Source organism: Rattus rattus, chromosome 1 (assembly GCF_011064425.1).
Source record: "Rattus rattus isolate New Zealand chromosome 1, Rrattus_CSIRO_v1, whole genome shotgun sequence".
NCBI classification, from domain to species: Eukaryota; Metazoa; Chordata; class Mammalia; order Rodentia; family Muridae; genus Rattus; species Rattus rattus.
Window position 1 is genome coordinate 56,699,579 of NC_046154.1, and position 27,867 is coordinate 56,727,445.

The 27,867-nt window shown below is 44.0% G+C and overlaps 1 protein-coding gene across 2 annotated transcripts in view; it reads right to left on the reverse strand.

Annotated features, from left to right (window-relative positions):
• The window catches only part of Nfia (nuclear factor I A), a 335,528-nt gene extending 319,832 nt beyond the window's left edge, over positions 1-15,696 (reverse strand). The window contains exons 1-2 of one of the 2 annotated variants that reach the window (XM_032901855.1): positions 15,655-15,696; positions 10,080-10,611 (exon numbers count right to left, since the gene is read on the reverse strand). In XM_032901855.1, the coding sequence (XP_032757746.1) occupies positions 10,080-10,611; positions 15,655-15,681 (559 nt within the window). In that variant the 5' untranslated portion in view covers positions 15,682-15,696. Of the gene's footprint in view, positions 1-10,079; positions 10,634-15,654 lie in introns of those variants that run through there. The other variant, XM_032901851.1, reaches the window with a different exon arrangement.
• Positions 15,697-27,867: the final 12,171 nt, after the last annotated feature.

Consider the following 27,867-nt stretch of genomic DNA (forward strand, 5'->3'; position numbering starts at 1 on the left):
CCCTCTGCCTGCTCCACCAGTCAGCTGTCTGAGGACCCTGCAGTACTCACTTGTCACCCTCCACCCAGCCACCTCCCAAGCTCAACTGGCAATGAAGCCAAAGCTAGGCACGGCCAGTCTCTACAGAGAAAAACTCAAAATGTCTCCCTTTGAAGAATCACAAAGCTTTTTGTTTGAAACTTCTGACCTTTCTAGAGAAACAGTCGCTGTAATTTAGAAATGTAGGTGGGAAAAGTACAAAGCATACCATTTATCTGCGGTGGGTGTTCTCCTCTTTTCTGAGATGAGGGACACACACCGTGAGAACAATTATTTCTTTAACTTTAACATTTCAGCCTGAAAAATTCTCACAAAAAATATGTATATATATATATATACACATATATATGTACATATTCATATATGTTATATAGATATAACTTTACATATAATATATATTCTGAGCTTGGTAAGATACTATATTTTTTAAATTATTACCCCTGCCTCATTTGATTGAAGCTCTAAAGCCATTAAAAAATTCAAAACTTAAAATATAATTCGTGAAAAATTTTAAAAGTGGTAACTGTTTGCAATTTGCCATTATTGTGTGTGTGTGTGTGCGCGTACGTGAGCATGGCATGCACATGCGGGAGCACATTGCTGTGGCACGGGTGTAGAGGTCAGGGGACATCTGGTGGAGTCAGTTCTCCATGAGTGTTCCAGGGATGGAACACAGGTCACCAGACTTTGAGCCACCTGCAGTGACTATCTTTCCTTGCAGACATTCATGGCAATGCTGCCCTGTCGCACAGCACACAGCAACGTTATACAGACTTCACCGTTCGAAGTTACGGGAAACTACAATACAAAACAAAAACCTCTCTACCGTTTACAAAAGGAGAAGGGGGGCCGACTGAATGGATCCAGCAGCAGTTTCAGGAACTCACTAATCTCAGATGACACACACCCACCCAAAGGTCCTTGTCACAGTCCTACAAAGACACACGCATTGCTCCTGCAAACAAACTGTGGCCAAATCCTCACCTAGAATCCTCGGTCAAGCATTTTAGTTTTAAATAACTGCAATATTGCAAACATACTCTTAAGTCCATCATTTCCCATGGACGAAAATCTGAAAAACATACTATGAGAAATGAAAACCACTAGCAGATGGCAGACTCCAGGACCAAGTCTTCAGTCCTAGTATTCAGGAGGCAGAGGCAGGTAGATCTGAGTTCCAGACTAGGCTAGTCTACAGAGCCAGTTCTAGGACAGCCAGGACACAAAGAAACCGTGTCTCAAAAAAAACAAAAAACAAACAAACAGAAAACTAATAAAAGCATCAGCAGAAAGGATATCTGTGATGTCTAATGCTAATGTGCTATTACAACAGAGCCCACACAATGGTGCAATGGTGAGCTTCCCACACTCCCTTACATGCTCCACAATGGCCTAGGGAAGGGCGCCAGCTCACTTCAACTCTTCGGTCCTGTCGACGGCCCTCTTTTAACCTGGCTCCTTCTGCAGTCAACACTTTCATAAAACTGGATGAGAGTTTGCCACACTTTCATGTCAGCTCCTTTGCAAGTCAATAGAAGATTTCAAACTGACAATATGGAATCCTGTATGCACAGTAATCGTTTTGTGCAGGGAGCTTAAAATTAGGTAAGTAATCCCTTTAAGATTAAAATAAACCTAACTGTGAATGCCTCCAGCAGGAAAAGGAACCCACACGTCGACACAGGTGAGATGGCTTCAGATTTCTGATACTAAGAAATTTGTCTCCGATTTTGGAAAGATAGCAAATACTGACATTGGTACTTGCTGGCAAATACCTTTCCCTACCAACTATTCCTACCCAGAACAGGCTGCGTGACTTACTGTAGATACCTTGTCCAACAGCATGGCCGTGTGCTACCCAGTCCCGGGCTAGCAAGACTGCAGAACAAAATAAAGTCACCCAGACAACAGTGATCAAGAACAGCAATCTAACATGCCAAGTGCTTCAGTTTCACAGAATTCTCTAACAGACCCCCTCTCTCTTCCTCAAACTTTTGAGAGAGGACCTAGTTCTATAGTCCAAGCTAGCAATCCTCCTGCCTCACCCTGAAGAATGCCGAGATAACGGGACTGCTTTCCGATGCCCAGCTTAAAGTATTTCAAGCTCGGTATGATGGCGCACGCTTTTAATCCCAGCACTAGGGAGTCAGAGGCAGGCGGATCTCTGTGAGTTCAGCCTTGCAGAAATCAACAAGTTCTGGGCCGGTAGGGGCTACACAGTGAGACCCTGTCTCTTAGGGGGGAAAGGGTGATATTTCTGTTTTATTTAATAAAAGTTCAAGACAGCAGCATGAGAAGAATTAATACGTACAAAGAACCAGTGTGGTATGAATCGTAGTGATGGGTCTTTTTTAGTGGTTTTACCTTGCAATCATTAAGAACTAATCTTGGCTGGGCATGGCAGTGCACACCTTTAATCCCCTGGTCTACAGAGCGAGTTCCAGGACAGTTCCAGAGCTGCACAGAGAAACCCTGTCTCAAAAGAGTGTCCGCTGAGCCTGGAGAATAAACCTTGTATAAAGCTTCAAAAATCAAAATAAGGGCACTAAAATCACTCATCTCTGTCTTCATAGTTTTCTGTTTTAATTTTTAAAAATTAAAGTAATAAAAATTAAAGTAATAAATTTGAAACATGAGTTTTGCTTTCTTTTATATTATTGACGTAAAACCAAAGGCAAATTTCAAAGCAAAGCAATTTTTTTAATTTTAAAATTAAATGATTATAAGTTTAAAATATTATTCCCTGCACATATATAAGTATGTCAGAATTGCATATAAATGTGTTAAAATTAATTTTTAGGTAATATTTGGTTTAATAATCAATGTCATCTGAAAGTATCTAGAATTCATTAATCTAACTGAGTCTTTAGAATTATTTTAAACCTGCTTCAAACACATTTATTCACTTCACCATTCTAAAAGTAATAAGTCACTCCAGAATTTTGACCCTTACACTGACAAGAGACCACTTTTCTCCTAACCAACTCGGTCTCTTTTATGGCTAAGATTGAACTGTCGAGGAAAATATCTCCACAGAAAGGTTTAGGTTTTGACAGTTTGGCTGTGTTACCCTGCTTAAATGGAGCCCGTTACAAAAACGCAGGTTATGACGATGGCCTAAGGTGGGTGTGGATGGCTTTTAAAACAGTGGTTTCGAGTCAGCAGACCTGCCTGGATGTCACTCTAAGCAGCAAGCGACGGTGCTGCAGGCTGCTCTCCTTAGTTTGTCACTTACAATACCAATGTGAGGAAAGAGTTAAAGAGGAAAAGAAAAGAAAGGGCGAGCAAAGGCCGAGCATTGGGAGTAGTCTGAGGTAGGCCTCTAGCCTAGCAAGGTGGAGGTACCCAGCATTGGGAAAATAAAACAGAGTTTAAGAGAGCGAGCTAAGTACAAGGTGAGCTCAGTATAGTGTTGGCCGTGGCTCACACAAGCTTGGTTGTTCCTTTCCTTCAGGCTCCATATCTGTCACTCTCAGCTGACGTGGGCTGCAAATATCTACCACCAGCTCAGGTGTTTGAAAGACATAAAAAGACGTAAGAGTCAACGTAAACTTCTCAAAGATGTAATTCTACTTCAATTCTTAGTCACCATGGCCCTCCCTAATCATTGCCGAGTTAGCAACGTGTTGCACAGCTCAAAGAAGACCAAAAAGTGACAAGGCACATGGACCGGAAGGGCTTCTTTTTCTTTCTTTCTTTTTTTTGTCCTCTGTAGCTTCTTTTGCAAGCAGCACAGCAAGCGTGTTTTCTGCTGTGGAGTTGCTGCCTTTACCATTTGCTGGACTTATCATTCTTTGCTTCCAAGCCCATGTTTATTTAACTAGAACAGTGACGGGAGGACTGATTCCATTAGCTAAAACACTGCAGTAACCATAACAAAAAATGAATGTGTTCTCCAATATGGGGTGTGGGAGACAAAAGGGAAACGTCACTTCTATTTAAGTAGAAGTGAGAAAACCCTGTCGAGCTCAGAGACATCGGAGTCTGGATCTATAACGTGTGGGCTGCCATTACATCAGTGAGAGAGAGGAGAGAGAGAGCCTGAAAGTGGCCAGCCGGCACTGCGCGTTACATGATGCGAGTCAACAGAGACCAAAAGCATGTCCACAGCCTTGCCAAGCTGTGACTCCGAGAGCCCCTCGCTGGAAGCCGAAACTTCAGAAGTCTTTGTGAAACGTTTCTTTCTAAAGTTTTGAACTGAACCTTCTGAAGCTACAAGTAGCATTTTTGTCTCAAATTAATTATACAAAAGAAAAAAAAAGTAGTAGTGTGCATGATAAATTTCTTCATTGGACATCCTCCTGCCTGAGATCGTCTATAACCGTTGCATAGGCCAAAACACCTTCAGCGTATATCCACTTGCAATTAAGTCTATGGTTTTACATTTCCCTTAACAATGCACGCCTGTTTATACAAACTTCTCCTCCTCCACCTGGCTTCCTTCTCTTCTCCCCCATCCCACGAGGGTTTACAATTTATAATATCTTTAAACATAAGTTCTCACTTCTAAATAACAATAGAGAAATTACCGAAGGAATAGTACAAAACTAGATTTTTGCACGTTTGTTAAACTGAATTTGCATTTTTTCCTTCTCTTGTAATCCTCAGTATTACTTCAACAATCTATATTGACATTTAGGAGCAGTTGCTTCTGTGAGAGATTTAAAAACCCTACAGGCTGTTCTGTATCCCCTGGAAGCAACTCCAGGCCCTAACCCAGTCCTACTGTGTACAGAAATGACCACAACAAAAGCTGTGGTTTCTCCCACACTAGCCTTAAATAGGTTTAAATTAATGCTATTCATCACTGGGTGGGAAGGAAGACAGGCAAACCATGCCAATAGCATTGGGAAATTTTCTAACCAACACAGTCAAACCTCTTAGCCATAAACAAACTGACCTCCACTGAAAGGCTTCCTCCCAACCAACTTTTGCTCCCTGTTACTTGTGAGAGCTCTGCCTTTGAACTTTCATCGTTTTAACTATCTTCTAAGCACTGGATTTTGTTACTACATTCAAGGAAAAGGATATTGTTACTATCCTCAAGTTACTGCTGACCCCACTTAAAGCTCTAAATGTCATATTTAATCTCATTTGTTGGTTCTTAAAACTATCTTTATGGAATTAAGAGATAAAACTGTATACATGTATCAATAATTTGCACTATATTAATAAAAGGAAAAATTTACCATGAATTTAGCTAAAGGTCAGGATTGGAATTTGGGATACAGGAAAGGTCTCTCTTAATTTTAAGCATAGCCATATATTAATTAGTCTTATCCCTTCATTTTCCAAACATTCTTTATCACCACAAATCACAGGAGCTGTGTGCACAAGTTTCTGCTTGGGAGTTAAGCTTCTTACGAAGTTTAATTATATATGTACAGCCTTAGTCTTGGATATAAACACACATTCATATCACATATACACATATACGTGCCAGCAGAGCATTCTGAATATGTTAGAAATGCAAAACCCCCTCTAACAAATGTGCTAAGTCACCTAAAAGATAGTGCATTGTAAAAAAAACTAATTTGACATAGAATCATAAAATACAACAAAATAATATGACTTGTTTATAATGTTTAAAATTATTTTATGTGAACTATAACCTCATGTGTAATGATTCCACACTTAAAAATAGCATCTTCTGAACACTACTGAAATCATTGCTACTGCTTAAGCAGCACTCCGAATGCAGCCTGGGTGTGCACACATGCACACAAAGCACACACTCACAGGCGCTCCCCATCCTACACCTGCTCTCAAGCAGTAGGAAGTGAATTCTCAATCTGTCAACATAACCATCTGGTCTATCTGCATATCATGGTTTTTCTCTAGTACTATATGAAGGAATGGCAGTCACGAGGCCAAAATAAAACCAACATGCACCTGAATGGGAATAGCTCCTCTAGGGGCTTAAACAGAAACACGTGGCTCATCATAGGCAAACTTGCAGAGTTCCAACTTAAAATGAGTGCTATTGAGAGCATAACCAAAGGAACAGTTCCGTACAGGGGACGTGGTGATGAAAATCCGGCCCTGCAGGTTACAGGATGGGTACCAAGCTGCTGGGATACTGAAACTGCTCTTCCTGTGAGGGCGGAAACAGACCAACCGGTAGCCACTGTTCTGAAAGGTTCCACTGCACAAGTGTTCACTTTCAGTCTTAAAACTCACACGCACTTGCACTGCCACTGGGACAGCATCGGTTCCTTTGTCTCTGGCTAATTAGCAGTTGGAGCAATTTGCTGACAACTTTGGTCACTTAAATCTTTCCAAGTGGATCTTTAAGACAGCTAAAAATCCTTGCAATCTTAGGAAAGTCCTCACCTTTAAACAGTGACCGTGGCTCAGTGGGCTTCAGCTTTAGGCCCATTGCCACCTACAAATTAGCACCTCTGTTGAAGTAAACATAATTCCATGTGTTTGATTTTAGATTTTTTAAGTGTCACCACAGGTAAAGACTATCTCAGAGCTGCCGTTCTACCCCACATCAGGTAGCGCCAAACAAAATTAGCGATGATCATTTTATGTCATAGACAAAGCAATCCTCCTGTGTCCAGGAAAGTAATCCTTTTTAAAAGTCCAACCTCTAAGCAAAATTTAACTAACTTAACAGAGCACTTAGAATATGATTACATTTCCAGAGTTATACAGGAGCAGTTTCAAAAAAGAAAAAGAGAGAGAGAGAGAGAGAAAGAAGGAAGAAAGGAAGGAAGGAAAGAAAAAAAACTCTCCAGAAAGTTCTCGGTTGAGTGCCTACTAATGAACAAAGGTTAACTTTATCTAAAAGGTCAAATGCCTGGTGGCTAAGGTTATGACCTTAACAACTTAAATTGTGACCTTGCCACGTGCCGGGTATATTGGAGATTCTGATACAGATCATCTGGTAAAGACTGGTCATAAATTAGCTTTACTGTTCCCCGCCCACAAAGAAAACCATTTGCCATGATACCACAATACCACCAAGTCGTCATATGATACATGGGAAAGACAATGCAAATAGAGACCGAATTAAAGACATAAAATGGCTTTGTTATTTTATAGACTGAACAAGATGAAAGTCTCAGGCCCGGAATCACTTGCCTTCATTCTCCTTCTTCCTGTGTATCTGCCACAAAATTCACACAGTTCTAATGCCACCAGATTTAGGGATTTAGTCAAAGTATTGGCTTTTATCATCTCTAAGCCTTAAGGGAAAAAAATCACCCCTGCTTTTTACAAATATTTGATTATGCATTTGCTTCCAGTATTCACATTTTAATGTTTTGACAAAAAAAAAAAGCAGCCAGTGCATGAACTTATAATCAATGTGCATATTTTAAAAGAGAAAAAAAATCTCAATTTAGTGGCTATGTAGAGGAGAGGGGGCATTCTGGAAGGGAGAAGGTACATTTTCAAAGAAATGAAAATAAAAATGTGTTGCAGGTGCAAAGGCCACAATGGTCTTGGCATGGATTGGGAAGCACATTTCAGAGTCTCTGCTTCTTGCCGGTACTGGCAAGTTCTCAAAACTTTTAAGGAGGTAAAAACATTGTTTGGTGTTTACAAATCTTCAGCATTACAACAGATGCTTGTCAAGTTAGCTGTACATAGGTTGACCAATCTACCTCTTATTGGCATTGGCAGCTTCTTCTCTTCCACAAATAAGAGATCTCAAAATATCTTAAGTCAGATTTGAAATATATTCTGATGAAAGGCCTTTACTGCTTTCTTTTTTTTCTTTTTTCTTTTTCTTTTTCTTTTTTTTTTTTTGCAAGGTCCCTGTCGCCGGCACTCAGGCGGCCATTACTGTGGTGCTCTGGAAACCAATGGCCAGGCATTTGGCTGGTATTCAGGCCTGAGGAGGGATTCTGGGATACATGAGGAGCACCAAACCGAAGGTAGTCTGATCCATGTGGCTGCCAATAAATCTTTCATAAGCTGTAAGAATGCGAACCTTCCTAAGCGACCTCCCAAATGGTATTACAGCAGCATCCTTCCTTCGGGCACCGTACCAGCCAAGCAACTGGGTTAGCTCAGGGACGTGTCGGCATAAATAATAACCCACCAGCAGGGAAAGGTGAACCAGGGAATGGGAAGAGCGAGACGGCTAAATGTCTTCAAAGACAGTTTCCCTGAGATTCTCAGAGACATGCCCAACTTAAAAGCCCAGAGTGGGTCTTGCTCAAACTGACAGAGACTCCACAGACATTTCTATCTTGCTCTTTTTCTGTAGGAAGTACACACACACACACACACACATACACACACACACACGCTACATCAATCGTTGGCACTCTCGAGTTTCTAAGTTGCCCAATTAGAACATTTACTGTTATTAATAAAGTCTTTTCTTAAATACCTGAGGATAAATGACCAGTGTAAACAGTACACTAAGAAAGCACTGGGGACACCTATAACCATTTTGCACCCTCAGGCACTTACATACACATAACGAAGTTAGAAAAGAAACCTTTAACTTTGCTTTTACTATAGACAAGAAAAATGAGCAGTGAGGTTAGCGGGGGTTAAGGAAAGGCCACTTGTTCCCGTTTAGAACTTCTGCTGCCTAGAACTGGCTGAAGCAGCAGGCATGCCTTACGATCGAGTATACATTTTCAAAAGCCCAAATATTTGAAACATTTTCAGAGCACATCCTCTGAAACACACATCTCGCCCCTGCCAACCCAACACAAATGATGATGTGACATGCTTGCAAAGTCAATTCCTCCAGCTCCTTAAGTAAGGACAGATGGGTAACAAAAGTTCTCATTCTAAACCATATATTGAGAAAACAGAGAGCGGAATGCTAGCCGATTTCCTTGAAAGATTTTTTTTTCCTTTTCGATTTTAAGAATCTTTTGCAAAACAGTGCCGACTTTGAAGGTGGTGTCTTTTTCTCTTCTTTGTGCGGGGTGGAAGGGGGAAGTGTGTGTCTGCATCTATGTGTGCACGAGACAGAGACAGAAACAGACACAGAGACACACAGAGAGAGACAGAGACAGAGAGACAAAGAGCGCGTCTAAACAAGTACTGGTTGGCTTCCACAACTTTCTTTCTCCCATCTGGCTTGAGCAACTGCCATGAAGGCAGTCTAGCAAGACTGATATGTACATATAAAAAGTCAACAAGTTACACAAGACCTGAGCCTTCACGGAACACAATGAGCCTTTGTCTAAAACAAGACGAAAAGAACAAAGTGAAGCTGCATTATTTGACCCAGCTCTCAACAGTGGATTCCCGAATGCTCTCCCAAATTCTGAAGCGCACTCCGGAAAAGACATGTCTCAGAAATCAATAGTGAATCTCAAACAGATCAACAGAGGCCGATGGATCAATTACCAATAGCGATCTCTCGATGCACTCAGACAGGCTAGGCCAGCTGGTCACACTGAATATTAACCCCTCTGTCACTTGCTTACAATGTAGTTGGTTGGTTTCCCTCAGCCATCTGAAAGAACACTGAGACTTCCCACATACGAAGCCGCTCAGCCTATGCATTCATGGGACTCTCTTTCTTTCATAAGAGACCAGCATTTCGATAGTAACCTTACCTCCAACGTCTTACTTGGCAGGGGTTGCAAGAGGCCTCAGAAGGTTGGAAACAGTCCCAACAGAAGAGCAGCTAACGACAAACTAAATGTATTTTAATAAGATCACAATCCAGTTTAAAACCAACTCTTCATTACGAGGGTCATCATGAGCCTCTTACCATGACTTGGGAAAAAATAACAACAACAACAACAACAACAACAACAAAAAGTGACCACGACTTTTCATCCATTGAGTTCCCAAGACCTATGACAGCGTTACTTACCATATGTGACCTGAGTGGGAATTCTGAGAGCTTTGCTTTTATACCTGAGTGAGGGTAACACCTCAGACAGGGGCAGCAGGTTGTTCAAACTGTTTTGACTCTGGTTTACCTCTGAAACCTCACTGGCCCGATGCCCTAGGTTTGCGATCTGGGGAGGTCGGGAATGGTTAGCATTCACAGAGGCCATCAGAAGAGACACACACAAGAAAGCAGAAGGGGTTCTCTCCATTCCACTTACCTGCTGCATGTACAAAGTATGCCAAATATAAATCGAGTTCCTTTACAGAAACCCCTATGTGATGGGGCTGGACACAGAGCCCTGGATTCGAGCACTGTGGGGACTTCACAAGGCGTTCACCATCAGTACTTTCCAGCGGAATACCTTTGAACAAGATCACCATGACGAGGTCCAACCTCCATACTTTATCTGCCTGGCGGAGGCAGTCAATTCTCCGCATCTTGCCTTTCTGGTCTGGGTTGGAAAGAACACAGCATGGAGGTTTTTTCCCTGTAACTGTAAGAACAAAATCCTCTCGGTACTCAGGTCGGATATCTTTCCGTAACTTGGCCAGAAGTCGGGAAGCCCACTTTTGCTTGACCTCAGGCTTCTCACTTAGCAGTTCATCCTTCACAGCCCTCTCCTCTTCCTTCGACATGCGCTTCTCATGCTTTTTGAAGTATTTCCGCTTTCGGGCCTGCAGGTTGAACCATGTGTAGGCGAAGGCGCGGACATGGGGAAGAAGTGCTTCGATGAAAGGATGGAACTCATCCTAGGGAAAAGGGAAAAAACAAAAATGCGAATACGACCAACACGAGAGACGACTTGACTTGCGCTTCAGATGAAATGTGGCCCAAGCGTTATATTACCTTTAAAACCATACTTAAAATCCCCAAGGGCAATCAGGGGGAGAGTAATCTACTCTCGGTACCACTGCTTATGATCTGGAAGGAGAAAGTTGCGAAGTATTTTTTTAAACATTTTGGTACATTCTATTGTAATAAGTGCGGCCTACTTCCCAAATCCTTTACCCAGCAAGTGCAGTGTAGCTAAGCCTTTATAGAAATATATACTTTTAACCCTATTTCAAGGAAGCCATATCTAATTTTGTCCCAGCCTTGACCTCACCATTTGTAGTACAGCCAGGGCCTGGCCGCCAGATTGGCAAATCCTAAACACTCGGGTGCCAGTCAATGTTTATGGAAGTCTAGGAGTAAGACCCAACTCTACCGTCAATGAAAACAAAGGCTGTCCCTCGGAAGAATCCATGTAGACTCTCATCTGCCTCTCGTGTATTTTAGTAATATCTTAATTATGCTGCTCAATGTCATAGTTACAGATAATTTACCAAAAAAAAAAAATAATAATAGAAAAAAAATGTGTCAGGTCTCTACAGAAAAGAAGGGAAGATTTGGTATTCGTTGGGCTAAAATAAAAGATCTATGCCCAAGAAATCGTAACTGAACTATAGGAAGAGAACAAAAAGGGGGGGAACACCAAACAAAGCAGAGCCCCATGCCCGAGAGTGAACAGGGTGTCTCACCGGGACAGCACTCGTGCAACTGGACACATTTAGTGTGCTGATGGGACTGTGGAATGCCCTCCAAGGCAACCAGCCCTACCAAAAACATCACCTCGTTTTTAAAAATAATAGTTCAGCTTTTCCCCATCAGCAAACCGGAGACAAGGAAAACCTTTACCAAGCTCTTTAAAAGTCAGATAATTTGAAGAGAAAAATTGAATTTAAAGCATTTGAATTTTGCTACCCGGTTCTCTTAAAAAGCACATGACTCTTATGTTGATACTGGTTAGAAAATTCAAGTATAAAAATTTAAAAAAAAATAAATAAAGTTAAACAGTAACATTCACACATGCTCAGAGAGAACACCCAACTCTTGACTAACCAGACCACACCAATTTTATATAACGGCTCTCTGCCACAAATGCCTCTGGAGATAAATTATTTACTTTCAAATAAAGGAAGATAAGGAAACTAGAGGAACATTTGGTGACTTCTTAAGAAGAGAGTTAAGGTGGACAAATATAAAATATATTCTTTTTTATGTTTGTTATAGCAATCTGCATATATACATCATTGAGATACAAGAAACTGTAATACTACGGGCAGTATTACTACTAAAAATATTATTAAAATTTTAAATATTCAAATGCAAACTGAAGGTAATATATTTTAATGGTTAAATCTGTTAATTTTTTTACAATTTTTAAATAAGAATGTAAACATTACATATATCAAGGTTCTTTAGAGTAAGTGTCTAATAGTAAAATGAGTATTTAATTGCTATAATATTTGGCTTTTCCCTCTTTCTGCACAAATTTTAGGCTCCATGGCTCAAGTTCATTTTTGAAACTTGGTCTTTTACAAAATAAGGATCAAAAAAGAAGTAGTGAGCTTTGGTTAACACGTGTGCGTTTTCAAGTTAGGGGGAAAAAAGAACAAAATACAAGAATGATATTATTCTTTACCATAAACCATTAGCATTTTCAAGCTGTGTGATGTTTGAGAATCTTTATTCCTTTGGAAGAAAAGTCGCAGTTTATCCGCTAAGGTGCACGCCAAGCCACAAAGCATTAAACATTACTACATTCTGAGCTCATCCTTGAAATGTTCTAAAACACATAAACTTTACGTATTTCATACTGACTGACATCCAGATGTATACAGGGTAGCCTGGAGACCAAGGCTCTGTGGCATTATGAAAAGAATCCCTGAAGTCGACCTCAAGCTACACAGTGAGCTTTCTCCAAAAGGAGGCTTTCATTTTGAAGACTCAGCTCCATTCTATAATGCACGTAGCTCGAAATATAACATATCCGTGCCAAGGCTTTACCTTATTAATGACGATAAACAGGTTAAATAACCACTTGTGTCTATGAGCCCAAAATACTTCTTAAAAACTGCAAACTGCAGCAGTTCACGCTCGGAAGCATTGCGTTCACCTGCCAACCAATGCCCATAATATCACTTCATAAAAAGAATAAATAAACTGAAAATAAGGTCAGCTAGTTATCATGGACAGTCTGTGTCCCCAGCTTTGCATCAGAGGTATTTACAATAAATTATTCCCCCAAAGGTCTCTGGGATGCAAATAAAAGTACACAGCATTTTATATAACTTTACTCACATGACAATTATACTTAGTCAACCTATCGACAGAAATATCTCCCCAAACATCCAAACTTTTCAAAAAAGAAAAAAAGAGAAAAGAAAAAAATTACAGGAAATGTCCAAGGAAAGCATAAATGATCCAGGGGGCGGGTGGTGGAGGGTATGTCCTCATGGATCATGTTGCTGAACAAAACGCCATAAACTGAGCAATATTTCCAAAAATATTGAAGAGAAAAAGTAATATTTTACAGACATACTTGGTGAGAATGTTACAGATCACCAGGAAAAATAAACCTGTGGACCTGCTTCAAAGCCGCGTTACTTTGAACCAGCATCGAAAATGTGGATCTGTTTGAAAACAGGCCAAGTTTAAGAGCCACAGAATAGTGGTAGTGCTGGAAACTACTTTTTTTTTTTAAGGTTTACTCATAAATTTCTGCTGAACTGTCAGTATTTAGGCAGGTCCCTGAGTTGGTTGTGATATGCCCATCCTCAGTCAGAAGAAGAGGCCTGGCATTCTCAAGGTAAAGCCCCTTCAAAGTGCACACAAGCAAGCTGAGTTTACTCTCAGAGCACATTGATCACCATGCTTACTGGATCTTTTTTTTTTTTTTTAAACGAGCAATAAACGGTCCAAGTTTTTCTTTCTGAAACTGGCTCTAACATATTATAAATATTCCAGAAAGTTAAATAAATTGTAAATCAACTTTTAAAGACCCTCTCATAAAACACACGAGCCTTTATTCCCTGTTTATTGTACGTTTTTCTTCACAAACTGCTACACCAAATAAGCGGTTCTCTTAGTGGTGTGAAGGCCCAGCGAATGCGTCAATCAAAGCTGCCAAGTGTGTAGGAGGGAGAAAAGAGAAGGGAAGAAAAAAAAAACTTTCTTAATGTGATAATAACTCAAGAGAAGCTAACCTTGTTAAATCCCTGACTGTGCCCGAGGCCTGCATGGATTCGCAGGTATGCTCCTGAAATACACAACCCCAGACCAGAACTTTGATCTTTTCAAATCTCGCTCAAGAAGACAACGCTGTATCCATGAGGGTCTTTCTCGCCATTGCAGCATGCTGGTATTACCTACAAGTCCTATGTGTTGCAAACTTTTGCCAGCTAGAATTTCACCCTTCGAATCTCAGCACTTTCACTGCAGACTATAATTCATTCAAATTATCTTACACTTTGCATCTTATCCATATGCAATTGTGAACCTTGCCAGAAGTGGTTGGAGAAGTTTCATTCCATACTTCCACAAGTTACTAAAATAGTAACTTTGGAAGTTGCGGGGCGGGGGGGACTTTTACAATAACTAAAACAACTGCTATCCATTATTAATGTGAGGCCTAAATCCCAAACAGACCATCTCCACATAAAAGATGCATTTAAGAGTCTTCTGAGATCAAATAGCCAGTGTTATTACTGTTAGATACTGCAGTAAGAAGGGAAGTCATATGGGAAATAAATCCGAATCTACAGTGGAGAGGAGAAGCTACTGATAGTCCAGCCTTCCAAAGTATTCCCGGTAAACCGTTACTCCAGCTCACTGAAGGCAGAGTGGTAGCAGGGTTTTGAGGGAGTCGTGAAGAATCATATAACTTCATGTAGGTGACTGCTGGTCAGGGTGCAATGTTTTAAAGCCATATAAAGACTCGTGCTTAAAGAGAAAAAATTAGCGCAAATCACTCTGACTTTATGCCTTTTAGTCAGAGAAAATAAATAATATATTCAAACGGGACTAGATCCGGAGCCGCAAAATAGCAGTGTTTCCTTACTGCTGGTGCAGACTAGACCGGGAGGGATGGGCTGGGAGGCTCGGGCAGGAGGGGCAGGCGGAGGGGCGCCAGGCCCCACGCTGCGAGTGGGGCTGCAGGGAAAGTTGCCGGGTCCTGCTTGCTGAGCCGCCCGGGGCTTGCCTAGGCGGCTGCGGCTGCAGAGCAGCCGACTCCGGCCCTGGCCGCCGCTCGCCCTCGAGCCGGAGCCCCACTCCGCCCGCAGCGGCCCAGCCCGGCCCGACCCGCGGCCTCGGCGGCTCTCTGGCCTGCGCGGCGTGGGCTCGCCGGATCCTTAAACTTTCGCCTGGGGGTCGCGGGCTGGAGGCGAGGACAACAAGGTCCTGGGCCGGCGCCGGGCGTGCGTCTACGCAGCCCACGGGCGAAGGCTCGCACCGCCCGCCGCGTCCAAGGGGCGCTGCCCGGGCCGGCCCGCAAAGCTGGCACAAAACAAAAGTAAGAGTTCGGGGCGTCGGCGGGGGGCGCGGCGGCGCGGGAGGACACCGGCAGCCAGAGCGCCAGGGTGCAGCCGGCGTGCGGGGTTTGCGGGGCTCAGCCGCCCCTCCCTGGAGCGGAGGAATCGCGGGCACCGCGCTCCGCGCCGCAGACACCGAGTCCAGATTGCAGCGTGTCAGGGGCTGCAGCGGCGGACACACGTGCGGGGCTCCCGCAAGCCCCGGCGCTCCGCAGTCCGGCGCCCCGATATTAATTAACGCATTAATAAGAGGGCGCCATTAGCCATGTGCCCACACAAATGGCCGAGCAGGAGGAATGCACCCGCATGGAAACAAAGTTACTTTCTTAAAGCTGCAGCCCCCCACCCCCCCGCACACGCGCGCGCACACACAGAAACACGCGCAGACACGACTCCCGCCGAGGCACACGGCCGCCCCGCGCCCCCGCAGCTGCTTACCTGGGTGAGACAGAGCGGAGAATACATAACTGCCGGGCGGCGGGGGGTGCGTGCACGTCTGTGTGCGGGCTGGAGGTGTGCGTGAGTGTGGGTGCGAGAGGGAGAGAGAGGAGGAGAGAGCTAGGAGAGGGGGGAGGAAAAAAAAAATCAAGCCTGCTTCTTGCGTTCACATTTCCAACTCGGCTCAACTGCAGCAGCCAGCGCTCTTGCCGCTCCACGCGCTGAACTTTAACCCCGCCTAGAGTTTCCCTACACTCCACTATACTGTCTACTGTACGCGGGCGTTAAAGGCATAGCGCACCCTTTCCCGCTCCCGCGCCGGCCGGCCGGGTGCCCGCGAGCTGCCCGCGCGCCCGCCTGCGCCGCGTTCTGCACCGCACCGCACGGCCGCCGCCCGCTCGCGCCGCCGCCGCGGGGGGGTGGGGTGGGGGGGATGGGGTGGGGTGGGGTGGGGGGGAGCCGGGTGGGGAGGGGCGGCTGCGGCGCTGACACCGGTCCCCAGCCTGCACGGCCGCCCGCCCGCCGCTTGCTCCGCGCTCGCTGCCTCCCGCGGCCCCCCCCCCGCCCCGCTCGGCGCGGTCCCGGAACGCGGCGCGGGCGGTTTTTCAGCGTGTCCTCCGGGCGGCTATAGGCTGCCACAGGATGTGCTTAAGCAAACAAAACTACTTTTCCTCCTCCCCATCCCCCCACCCGCGCCGCAGCCCTCCGCGGACGTCGGTAGACGATTGGGGCAACTTTGTCCGGGCGCCCCGCACCCCCGTGGGCCGCCGGGTGGGCTCCCTAGGAACCCCGGAGAAGGGCGCGCGGTACATTTGCATGTATGCAAATTTCTTGTAAAAATCAGACCTTCTAGGTAACTTTTCCCCCCTTCCTCTGAAATGCGGTAAAGCTCAAAGCATTGTAATCTCTCCTGCGAAGCTTTCTGTGGGAATAGTGTCGTCCGCAGAGGTAATATGCACAAAAGCCTGCTAACTTTACAGCTACGGCCCCATAGCAGTCAGAATCTGGGTGCGGGGGACTAGTAAGATCACCCCAAAGAGTCCCCAGATTGCGGGGGGGGGGATCTGGAAAAAGGAAGGCGGAGAGTCGTGAGCGACCGCTCTTCTCTCCCAGAACTCAGGAGCTGGTGGGTTTGAACACAAACGCCCAAAAAAGTTCTGTCACGTCAGAAACAACAGTGGTTTAGCTGGGGCATTTTTTTCTGTATAACTGAGAAGGAAAACCGTGAAAGAGTTACCCCCCTTAGAAAAAGGATATGTTTGTATCCCCAAATGGGAGCCCAGGACTAGACGTGGGCTAACATTTGAGTCCCCTGTTCCCCAGACACACTCTAGAAGGGTACGTGGTGTGGATCCCCACTTTTCCCTCCCCCAGGTAAGAGTTCTCAAGATGGAAAAGAGCTTCCTGCAATTATTTTAGGTTTGCTAAAAGTATTGTTTTGGCGGGGGGGGGGCGGTTTTAGGGTTTGGCACGTTGCCAACAAGCCTGTTCTTCCAGCTTTTTCTTCTTTCCTTCCTTCCTTCCTTCTTTCTTTCTTTTCTTTTTTTAAAGAAAAAACTTAACACTTTCTCATTAGACTCTCTTTTCTCCTAGAGGGGAAAAACTATACCTGTCTCCTCCAAACTCCCATTTTCTCCTCCTTTCATTCCTGAAGTTTTGCAGCAGTCTTCTGTATTTACCAACCCTTCTTTAAAACTCCCCCAGATTCCGACACTGGCACACAGATCGGGAGTCTGCTCCCTGGCAGAGGTGACCGGGCTAGAGTCTGCATGCATGCCCACCCGACAGAAGAGAGTGAGGGAGTATGATCAATTTCATTCAGATTTTTTTCCCCTGGGTGGGTAAAAATGCTACTAGAAAATTCTGCTGCAGACCGTCGGGCAGTCTAAAGTTTTGTTTGTTCTCTAGCCCGTTTAGGGCTAATGCCCAAGAATCCATTCTTTCCCACCCACCCCCTGCTCTTGAATATTCTTGGAATACATATTATTCCGATTACATATTAAGGATTGAAGGAAATAACTTCAACCTTTAGTTAGGACGTCCATTTTCCCAAACTAAGCAACCGCTTTTCCTTGGTTCCTCGAGGCTTTCAGTAAGGAAGAAGTGTCCTCCAAGCTAAGAGGAGTTAGAGAAGCATTCCTGGCCACGAAACCCTTTGCTGGGATCTATAACTTCAAGACTCTCCAAGTTTCCTCGACAGAAGTTTCTGGCTGAGGGACCCAACATGTAACTGAGGCACAGTGACAAGTTATTGTCCCGTGTGTGTGCTCTGGGGAAGCTCTCTTCCAAAATGGATTTTTTTTTTTTTTTGGTGTATAGATACACTTCACATCTGCCTCTTTTCAAAACAGCAAAGAATTTTACTTTTGATTCTCAAGGGGATTTTTTTTTTTTAAATAACTGCCTGTCGCCATGTCTTCTTTTTTTTAAATGGGGGAAAGTAACTGAATGCTGATATTTCCACTTTAGAAACTTCTTTTGTTGCAGCAGTGGATGTGCCGGCGATTTCCAGCATTCTGCGGTTAGCAATATTATCTTAAGGAACTTTTGGCGCCCTTCGTAAGACTTTTGGATATGGGACGATTGTTTGCGCCCTCTAGGCAAGGGCTGGATCCAAGTTCAGCACCAAAGCCCTCCACATCCGCTCCTGCTTTCTCTCCTATCTGTGCCAGCTCCCGCTCCCTCCCCCGCTCCGGAGGAGGGTAGAAGGCGGGGGGAACACTACAAAGCCCAGTTCCAACTACAGCCTTTGCAAACTAGACTGAGAAAAATACCGTAGAAGAGTTACAGTTACAGAATGGCTTCTGGTAACTTTCTCTCCAACAGGCATAAATTTAAACACACAAAGAAACAGATGTTCCTCAGAGGACAGACCCGGGATAAAAAGCATTTCTAACTTTCTCCTCTCTTCTGGGTTGCAAAAGTAAATCCTTGTCTAGAGTTCACCAGAGATACTAAGAGAGGGAGAGGAAGGAAGATCTGGGAAAGAGAGGGGGGAGGGAAAGGAGGGGCAAAGAGAAGGGAGAAGAGAGAGAGTGTAGGAAACGCAGGTGATGTATGAAAACTAGTTTATTGCAATCATATAAGTGACCCATTGTTAAGAAGGGTAAACCCTTATTGGAAACATTACTCCGATCGTTTATTTTGCAAGTGGTAGGAGGCTGCCTTGAAACCGGATTGTCTTTGCAAACAGGAGGCTGCTGCCATGCTCTCTACCATCCATATTCTCCTTGGCACAGAGCCCAGCCTTGCATTTACTGTTTTATTTGCAGAAACGTTACCTTGCCAGCTTTAGTGAAATCCTCTTAGATGTATAAATTACGTCAATAAAGTTTCACTTCTACGTACATCTGAAATACCTCTCCTTCCCCTTTAGTTGGGAAATTGTATTAATGTGATTTAGGTTTTAATGCCCAAAGTAGTGAAAATGGGACCAAGATTCCTAAGTGACAATACCATTTGCTCTGTAGTATCGCCAAGACTAACTCTTAACTAGTATTTTCCAGCATCTTTCTTCACTGATTTTTTTTTTTTTTGGTGTTTTACTAGCTGGTCACTTGTGTGCAGATTTCTCTTACTTGCATATAACCCCAAATTGAATCATGTTGATGAATTGGGCACACTAGTGAGTTTTCACATCAAGTTTCCAAACAAGGCTTGTCTGGAAGGCCCAAAGCCTCAGGAAATAGTTGGATGATAATTAAATCCACATTAAAAAGCAAAATATCCATATAATGTTCCATGTATTCCCTACAGAATTAGGAGGGGGTTGATATATTTGAACCAGAGGCTGCAAGTTACATCTCCAAGACAAACTAAGGCGTTGTTTTCCACCATGCAGATAGCAAAGACTTGAACAAGAGGCCAGACTTCAGCTAACAGGAGTCAGTTATCTTCCATGTATGTATCCGCCAGTAGGGTTGTTGTGGTAACACAAAGAAATGTGAACTTGGCGGTTCTTAATATGCTCCTTGCTACTGACCATAATCTAAAACAGTAGAATTTAGGAAAATCCAGTCCCTTCCTCCCCCTTTTCAAATCTATAGAATCCATCCACCTCTGGAGCATCCTCCTCCTTGAATACATCAAAGATTCTAAAACAATCAGTAAGAAGTTCTGAAGCACTAGCACAGTCCCAAACTGAGGCATATCTCTCAAAGAAGCCAAACTGCTCCTTCTATGAGTTACCAACTTCCCCAAGTGCTAAAAATAACAACTAATGCAAGGTTAAATATTACTCTAGCAGAATTTTCCAAAAGAGCAAAGTTAAAAGGCACACAGGATCCATGCAACCCCCCAACAGCCTTTTTTTCTCCTTTCAACTGAAAATAACAACAACCAAAAATCCCTCTTTCCTATTGTAATTGCTAAATCCGGAAGCGCTGGTATCTTTGACAGCTTGAACTACACACCATCCCCTTCAGAACTGCAGAGAACTTCAGATCTCCTTTGCCCCGCCTCCTGTGGCTATTACGAACCATTGTATGCCCAAGCTTTCTTATGATTGGATAGAACTTCTGTCAATCTCGCATGTTGTCCCATTGATTAGAGGATCGAATAGTCAATTATTCTCGGGTCCAGACATTTCTTTTCGGGTTAGGTTGACTGCAGAGGCCAGACGTCTTTAACTGAGCAGAGCACGTACAGGATCCCCCCCTCCCACTCCCCCCTTTTCTGGAACGGAGCAAGCGCTAGGAGGAAAAAATCTGTTAAGCTCAGCAATTTTTTCAAATCCTGGGAAAAAAAAGAAAGAAAGAAAGAAAAAGAAACCCGATCTCTGCTGCACATAACAAAAACACCATCCACAAAGCTGCATCTTTAAAAGAAAACCATCACAATAGACATTTACCCAGCAATCACTTAAGTGCATATTCGAGCTAGAAAAATTTTAAAGTCTTAGCCATTAAGCATAACCATTCTACCGTTGTTTATATAACGCATATCGTATAAATGTAAAATAGAAAGTTTAAGATGTACCACGTACCATTGCAATGTAAAAAGAGTACGTGAGAAACTTTAAAATGCTCAGACGAATTGCTTCATCGCTTGTCTCTGTTTTTTTGCATTAAAAAAAAATAGCTAAATAAACTTGGAACCGTTGAAAACCCGGAAGAGATTTTTTTAAGCTGCTGGCCAATTGCAAGCTTCTTGGATAATTTTTTTTAACTCCAAATCAAAAGGCTTCTACCATGGATGGCAGAGCTCTCGCTCTCTCTCTCTCTCTCTCTCTCTCTCTCTCTCTCTCTCTCTCTCTCTCTCTCTCTCTCCCTCTCCCCTCTCCTCTCTCTCTCCCTCTCTCTCCCTCTCTCCTCTTTGAAAGCAATCCAATCATCTAACCCGAGCTGGCTGCTTCTCAGATTCTCTCTGGATTTGCCTGGTGTGCTTGAAAGAGACTTTGCAGAAGTTGCGATCCTTTCAGCAGCCCCTCTTTCCTCTCCCTACCCCCTTGTTTATTTCCGCAATCGCTGCAATTTGCATAGTAACCACGCACGAGGCGGAGGGGCCGGAGGGGGCAGGGACAGGCTCGGGCGTCCCCTCCTCCCTCTCCCCGCAGTCTCCTCCTTCCCCACGGCTGGTGGCCAATGGGAGCCCCGGCCTTCAGCGCAAGCTCGGGTCGGGACTCCCGGCTGCAGAACCGCCTCCGAGTTGGTAGGCCCTGCTGCTGGGATCCGGATTTTGGCAGAGGGGAAGTTTCCCTGCTTGCGGAGCTTGCTGCAGTCTCTTAGAGATGGGAAGATTATAGTGCCTTTGCCCGCAGTCAGGCCGATCTTTGCATGTTTGAATCACGCCTGCACACCTGCTTTCTCGGTTTCTTTTTCCAGAGCCTCTTGTGAGTTATTAGACTAGTTCATGACGGTTGGTGAGAGATTTAACCTTTATTTGCACTGATGTAGACTGAGAGTTAAAGATCCTCTCTGGTGCATTAAATCAAGACGGAGCAAAATGTCACAGAGACTTCAATGAGATAGGCTTTGGTCCTGGGTTTAGAAGAGAAGAGAGTGGCTGTTCTCTATAGAGGACCAAACACCAAATGGCTAGGTGGGCTCCCGCAAGAATACAGCTCCTTTAAGGAATTTATATTTTAACCTTCTAATTCCATCACCACGCTCCTAATTTGTCAATATCCTGTCAAAACCTGGATGGTACAAATTCTCAAGCAATCCCCCTCTGCTCTTACCCCCAAGAAATGAACTGAAAGTTTGATGATGGGGGAGGGGCATGTTAGTAACTAGTCTGTGAAGTCTTCCTTCTTCCCATTGACTCTCTTATTTCACTAACTCAGACTCTTTATGACCCTGTCATCTGGATATTTCACCATCAAGCTCGTTTTATGTGTTTGTTTTAATGATCAGAATAGCCTTTGGTGCAGAGCTTGGACCAATGGCCTTACAGGAGTAGTATCTCTTTAAATGGAAATCAGCAACACAACAAGCCTTAGACTTTCTGCTATTGTGTTGTTGTTGTTGTTGTTGTTGTTTAATGGGTTTGCTTTGTGTTTCTTAAGTAAATTAGGATATTTTGTGTAAGTAATGAATTCCTGGAAATTGTATATACACTTAGTTCACCTGATTAAAAACCAAAACCAAAACAAAACAATCCCCTCCAGCTAAGAAGTCTAAGAAATATCCTGGTTTCTATAACTCTCCTTGAAGAAAAGATCTAACCAATTAATAAGACCCTTCACAGTTAAAGGCTAGAGGAGTCTCACATCTTACTTTGAATTATGATTTTTGGCTTCACTTGTGCACTTAGCAACTAGTCAGCTGACACAGCATTGCTAGGAGGAATCTTACTGAGGCTGTCCTTGGTGGTAGACAAGCATTGCTGTTCTAGTTCACTCTTCCTAGACGAGGGCAGGCTTTTACTCCACAGAGCCTGTGGCGTTTAATCCAGGTCTTGTCGATCCAGTATCCATACTACTGGGATACTAGTCTCACCTAGAAATAAACTAAATAGAATGATTTGGGTGATAAGGAAGTTAATGTTGATGATCAATAATAGTTTAATACTTAAATGAAAGTTTAAGTTTAATGTTCTGGGCCCAGTTCAACTGGTACCAGGCTCTGTTGTCGCCAGCCAGTTATAACACCTATCCTCGCTGACCTGTTGTGAGAATGAAACCCCATATGTTAAGGGCTAAGAACTTCAGGTAAGGGGGCTGGAGAGATGGCTCGGCAGTAAAGAGCACTGGCTGCTCCTCCAGAGGACCCAGGTTCAATTCCCAGCACCCACATGGCAGCTCACAGCTGCCTTTAACTCCAGTTCTAGGGGATTCCACACCCTCACACAGACATACATATAGGCAAACAAACAAACAAACAAATAAACAAAACCCCATCAATGTACATTAAATAAGTAAATCTTAAGAACTTCAGATAAGAGGTGGCCTTGGGGGAGGGGATGCCCTACCTGAAGCAGTCAGAAAAGCTGACCCCTGGGGTCAATGCCGTGGTCTGAGATGACCTTGCCAGCACTCAGGAGAGTGGGCCTTGCACCTCATCTAGGCAGCACACTAGAGCTGGCCTTGGTGGGGGGGTGTATGATGAAACAACAGCTCCCTCCCCCTCCACACGGCTGTGTGTGAGTGTGTGTGGTGGGGGGCCCTTCCTCTCCCCCACCTTGCCACCAGCAGTAGCCAGGAGAGCTAGCCCTGTCCCCAACCCCCAGTGGATGAAGCAATCAGGAGAGTAGGCCCTGTACTTCACCTGAACAGCACAGTGGAGCTGACCCTGATGGCAAAGACACTGGTAAGGCCTCCCTGAGGGTGCAGGAGCAGAAGAGCTGTCCCAGCCCCTGACGGCTGCATCAATTGGGAGAGCAGGAGAGTGAGCACACCTTAACTTTAGAGCAGCATAGCAGAGCTGGCTCTAGAGGTGTGGGTGCAGGTGAGCCAGCTGGGGACTGGCAGCAGGAGAGGTGAGAGCCTCCTGCTAATGGCTCTGTTGGGTAGCCTCGCCAGAGCCGTGAATTAGCTCACCCCAGATCTAAACAAGCTGTGAATGATTGGCACATGTGCAAGAGCCACTCTGCTGTCCCAAAGCTGCAGTATCTCAATGACATGGGACAGCAACAGGAAAACCAGAGGGAGTCCCGACGAGGATCCATTATTAATGGTGAACATTTACAGGTGAAGATATGTGGACAGCGGGATAGATAGACTGTGGGGCGCACTGTGACACACTACAGCTTCCACGATGTTTCCTATGCATTGTTGTTGTTGCGTGTGCATGTGTGTGTGTGATGAATGGGACTGAGGTGCATGATATGAAGCTCACAAAGGCACATAGAACTAATAAAAAATGTTTGAATAAAAGGAATTTCAGATAAGTCCCACCACACTGCCATGGTCTGAGTAACCCATACTGCTAAGCAAGTCAGACCTTGTAAGCAGTCAGTGTGTGTTTTCTATGCACCATCTATAACTTATAATCCTGATTTAATGACATAGGTTGAGGCCATTGCAAAACTGATCTACATGCCTACATAGTCAACGGCACACCATGCATTTCAAAGTCCAACCTAGGTTTTAATGCTGATCATACCACGTGACTTTATACAAATTATTTAGCCTCTGCAAGCATTAACTTCCTCATTCAGAAGACGAGAAACATTCGTGCAACATGCATACATTAGCTCCATCATACTGAGCCCATGTTCTAAATACTTTGACATGCTAAGAGAATAGGGGTAGGAAGAATATGTTATCAGGGCCTTAACTTCAGAAGCTTTAGGGCAAAGGTGGAAGAAGATATAAAGCTGAAATGTCATATGTACAGACACATATATGTGTATACACATGTATACATGCATGTGACAGGAGTGACCAAGTCTTTATGACAATAGAGTCGAGAAAGCTGGCAAAGAACAAATGGCATTTGGCAGTGAACCAAGAATATACATTTGTCAGACAGGGAAGAATGGGTCATTCCTCCCCATGTAATATATAGAAGTGGCTGGCGCTGGCTAATTAGTTTGTATTGACTTGCTTTATGGTAACCGGAGGACAGGTAAGACCATCAGGTTAAGGCGGGATCTAGGAAAGCTTATGAGCAATTAAAGCTTTCATTTGAAAGACTGGGAAGTCATCATAGCTAGTTAGCTAAAGGAAGAAATAACATTTGGTGGTTGGGAAGTTCACCTTAGTGGAGAAGGAGAAGAGGCAGGGGCTGCAGGAGATGAAGACCTAAGCTGTAGGTCAGCTGCAAACCAGGATAGGGAGATTTAGTAGATGACGAGGGCGGGTTTGGATAGGGAATGTTCGATACATTCTCCTAGCTTGTGGTGCCATTTTGGAAGGTGCTGGAAGGGGATGAGGCCTAGATTTAGGGAAATATCACTGGAGGGCTTGTGGATATGTCCTACCCTATATTTCTCTTTCTCTGTGTCCTGGTACCATGACTCCCATCCCTCCCACCCCTTACCCTAACCATCTACCATCCCAGATGGTGGCAGAACCAAGGCCTATGGAACGATAGCTAAGAAACCAAGAATCTAAGAAACCAAGGACTCTTTTTAAGGTTGCCCTTTCTGATATTTTGGTCACAGCCAAAGCTAACACAATGGCACAGAGAACAGAAAGCAATGGAGAGGCGCCTCTGACAGTAGTTTTCAAGGAGTTCGATCAACAGGGACAATTCAGGAATAAAGCTTTTCCCACAAATTCCTTGGCATCTAAACTGCCACCTATAAAAAGCAGGAGAGGCTCTCCACTCAGATATTACCACGTTCATCGTGTCCTTCAACCTAATAATTGATTAAATGATATTAAGATGACACCAGTTATGGTAATACTCATATATCAGTGCTCCTACCAGACTGGTTTGCATTCAGGTACCTGCGAGGGCTCATCAAGAGTGGTGACTCTGGGCTGCTAATCTCATCTCAAGCCTGACGTTCCATGGAGTCTGGCTTTATGCCTTGAGAGTAGTCAGCTCTTCCAGGAATTCTGCTTTGTTGACCCAAATAGAACCCTAATCTTCTTGCGAGGTATTGACATAGAAACGAGAACACCGAAGCCTGACAGGTTTAGAGATGCAATTCAAAATTACAGTATGTTTTGATAATCGGTTGTTCTAAGTTATGGGGAAAAAAAGGGAAGTTGAAAGAAAAACATGTATTTCTATCTTATTAATTTCCCTGTGTAAGTCCTAGATCAACCAATGGGAGCAAGGCAATTAACAGGGGCGTTTGAAAGATTAACACAGCATTACAAATGATGACTTTTATAAGCAAAGTTAAATCTAGCAGTTAATAAGGCCCTTCATAAGCCTGTTGGGGCACGTATTGTCCCTTCCCAGTCCCCAATCTATCTTCTTGTCTTGGATACATAAATGAACAGTTTATAGTAGATAGTAGATACTTATCACCCCTCCTTTCAGGAAAGTGCGTGGCATGTGATTAAGTTCTCAATCACACATGAGTGGCACACAATTCCTATGTCACTTGTTTAAATGAAATTTGCCTTGGCCATAGCCCTTCACAAAGGCTAACGAGAGGACCTAACTATGTACATAAGGGCTGGGAGAATGTCTAGGAGGCAAGAGAGATGCAATATGGGAGAGTGTGGATCTCTGAATGACTTGGTGAAATAAAGCCACTTCTCCCGTGCTGGTTACACGTAAGCCTCCGTGCACTGAGATTACTGAAGTACCAGTAGCCAAGAGTGCCAAAAATCATATTGTAGTCTCTTGGAAACCCCATGGGCTCTCCCCAACTTGGAATGTAACATTGACTTTTGCTTTCTTTCTCAGATTTCTCTTTTGCTGCTTCTCTCCCTCTTGTCTTCTCATCCTAACCACAAGCAATGCCTTCTTTATTCTTTTCCTTTTCTTCTTGTATCCCTTTCTGACATACCATGTGTATTTATGTGTCCTTATGTGTGTGCGAGTGGGTTTTCTGATTCCATCTGCCCAGAGGTCCTTCATGATGGTTCCACAGTCTGTTCAGTTCCAGCAGCTAATGTAAGGCTGCCTCTTGTTCCTTCCAGGCAGATTTGGTCAAAATCCCCTGTGCTCCCCAATAACATCTGACTCTCGCTGAAGCTCAGTTAGGTATCAGTTCTGTACATACTCATAGAGACAGTCGTTATATTCATCCTCGTATATCTCTACAAAATGCCCAGAGTAGACCCACAATAGATAGCTGTCAATTGGTGGATGAATACGGAAAATAGCTACTTGTCCCGGTCTTGGTTCTCTGAGAGTAAACAGAGTCAGGGGTATGCTGTTGCTAGAGAGGCCATTATCACAACTGAGAATTGTAAGCATGAAGAGACTGGATTTGCAGTTCGAGGGATGCCATGCTGATCACCTTTGACCTCCTTGCTGGGTAGAAGCCATTCCTGTACATAGACGAAGACAGTAACTCTCAACAGGCTGTGGAGAGAGACGCTCAGGCTCTTTTTCAATTAGTCGACAGAAGAGTAGAATATCTGATTCGCTTAGAATTTCCCTTCAAACCCCTAGCTTGTGATGTCTCCTTTAGGAAAGAATGTGAACTTTAAATTTCTTAAAATATAACTTTTGTTGTTACAGCCTGGAATCCTGTTCAAAGTAAGCGTATGAACCCATCCCTCTCATCCTGGGCACAACACAATAATCGCAAGGGACTGGACAGAATGTTATCTAAGTGAGCTGCTGAGGTCACCAGGGAGGAGGGAACTGAAGGGGAGCTCACCAGGGTCGAGCCACCATAGTCTACAGATGATAAACCTGAAGCTGGCAGAGTTAAGGAGCTGGCCACACCGCTGGTAAAGAATTAACCCCAGCCCAGTGCCAGGCTCATGACATAATGCAGAGGCTACTCTGCAGGAACAGGGAGAGAGCATGTGACTATGTCTGCTACCAAAGTCTGAAAGAAGCCTGGGAAAAGAGACATACTGTTAGTGAACTCGATGGGAGTAAGAAAACATTGAGTTATTAAAACAAAGTCCAGGCTAGTATTTAGAATTGTACCTGCATGTTTAGACAGTAAGGGATCATTTTCAGGTTGCAAGGAGGATGAAGGTACAGCCTGAGATGGGAAGGCTGTGTTTGGATTGTGGACTGTGCTCTCTACCCCTGGGGACTCTGGGCAGGTCAATTTCTCTGGCAAACCCCTCTGACTACCTACTCTGTAAGACACACATATCGTCAGCCATACTTTACTCAGAAGATTTAGTGAGGATCCCATGCACTCATGAATGAGAAACTAGAAAACAAAACAAAACTTGAG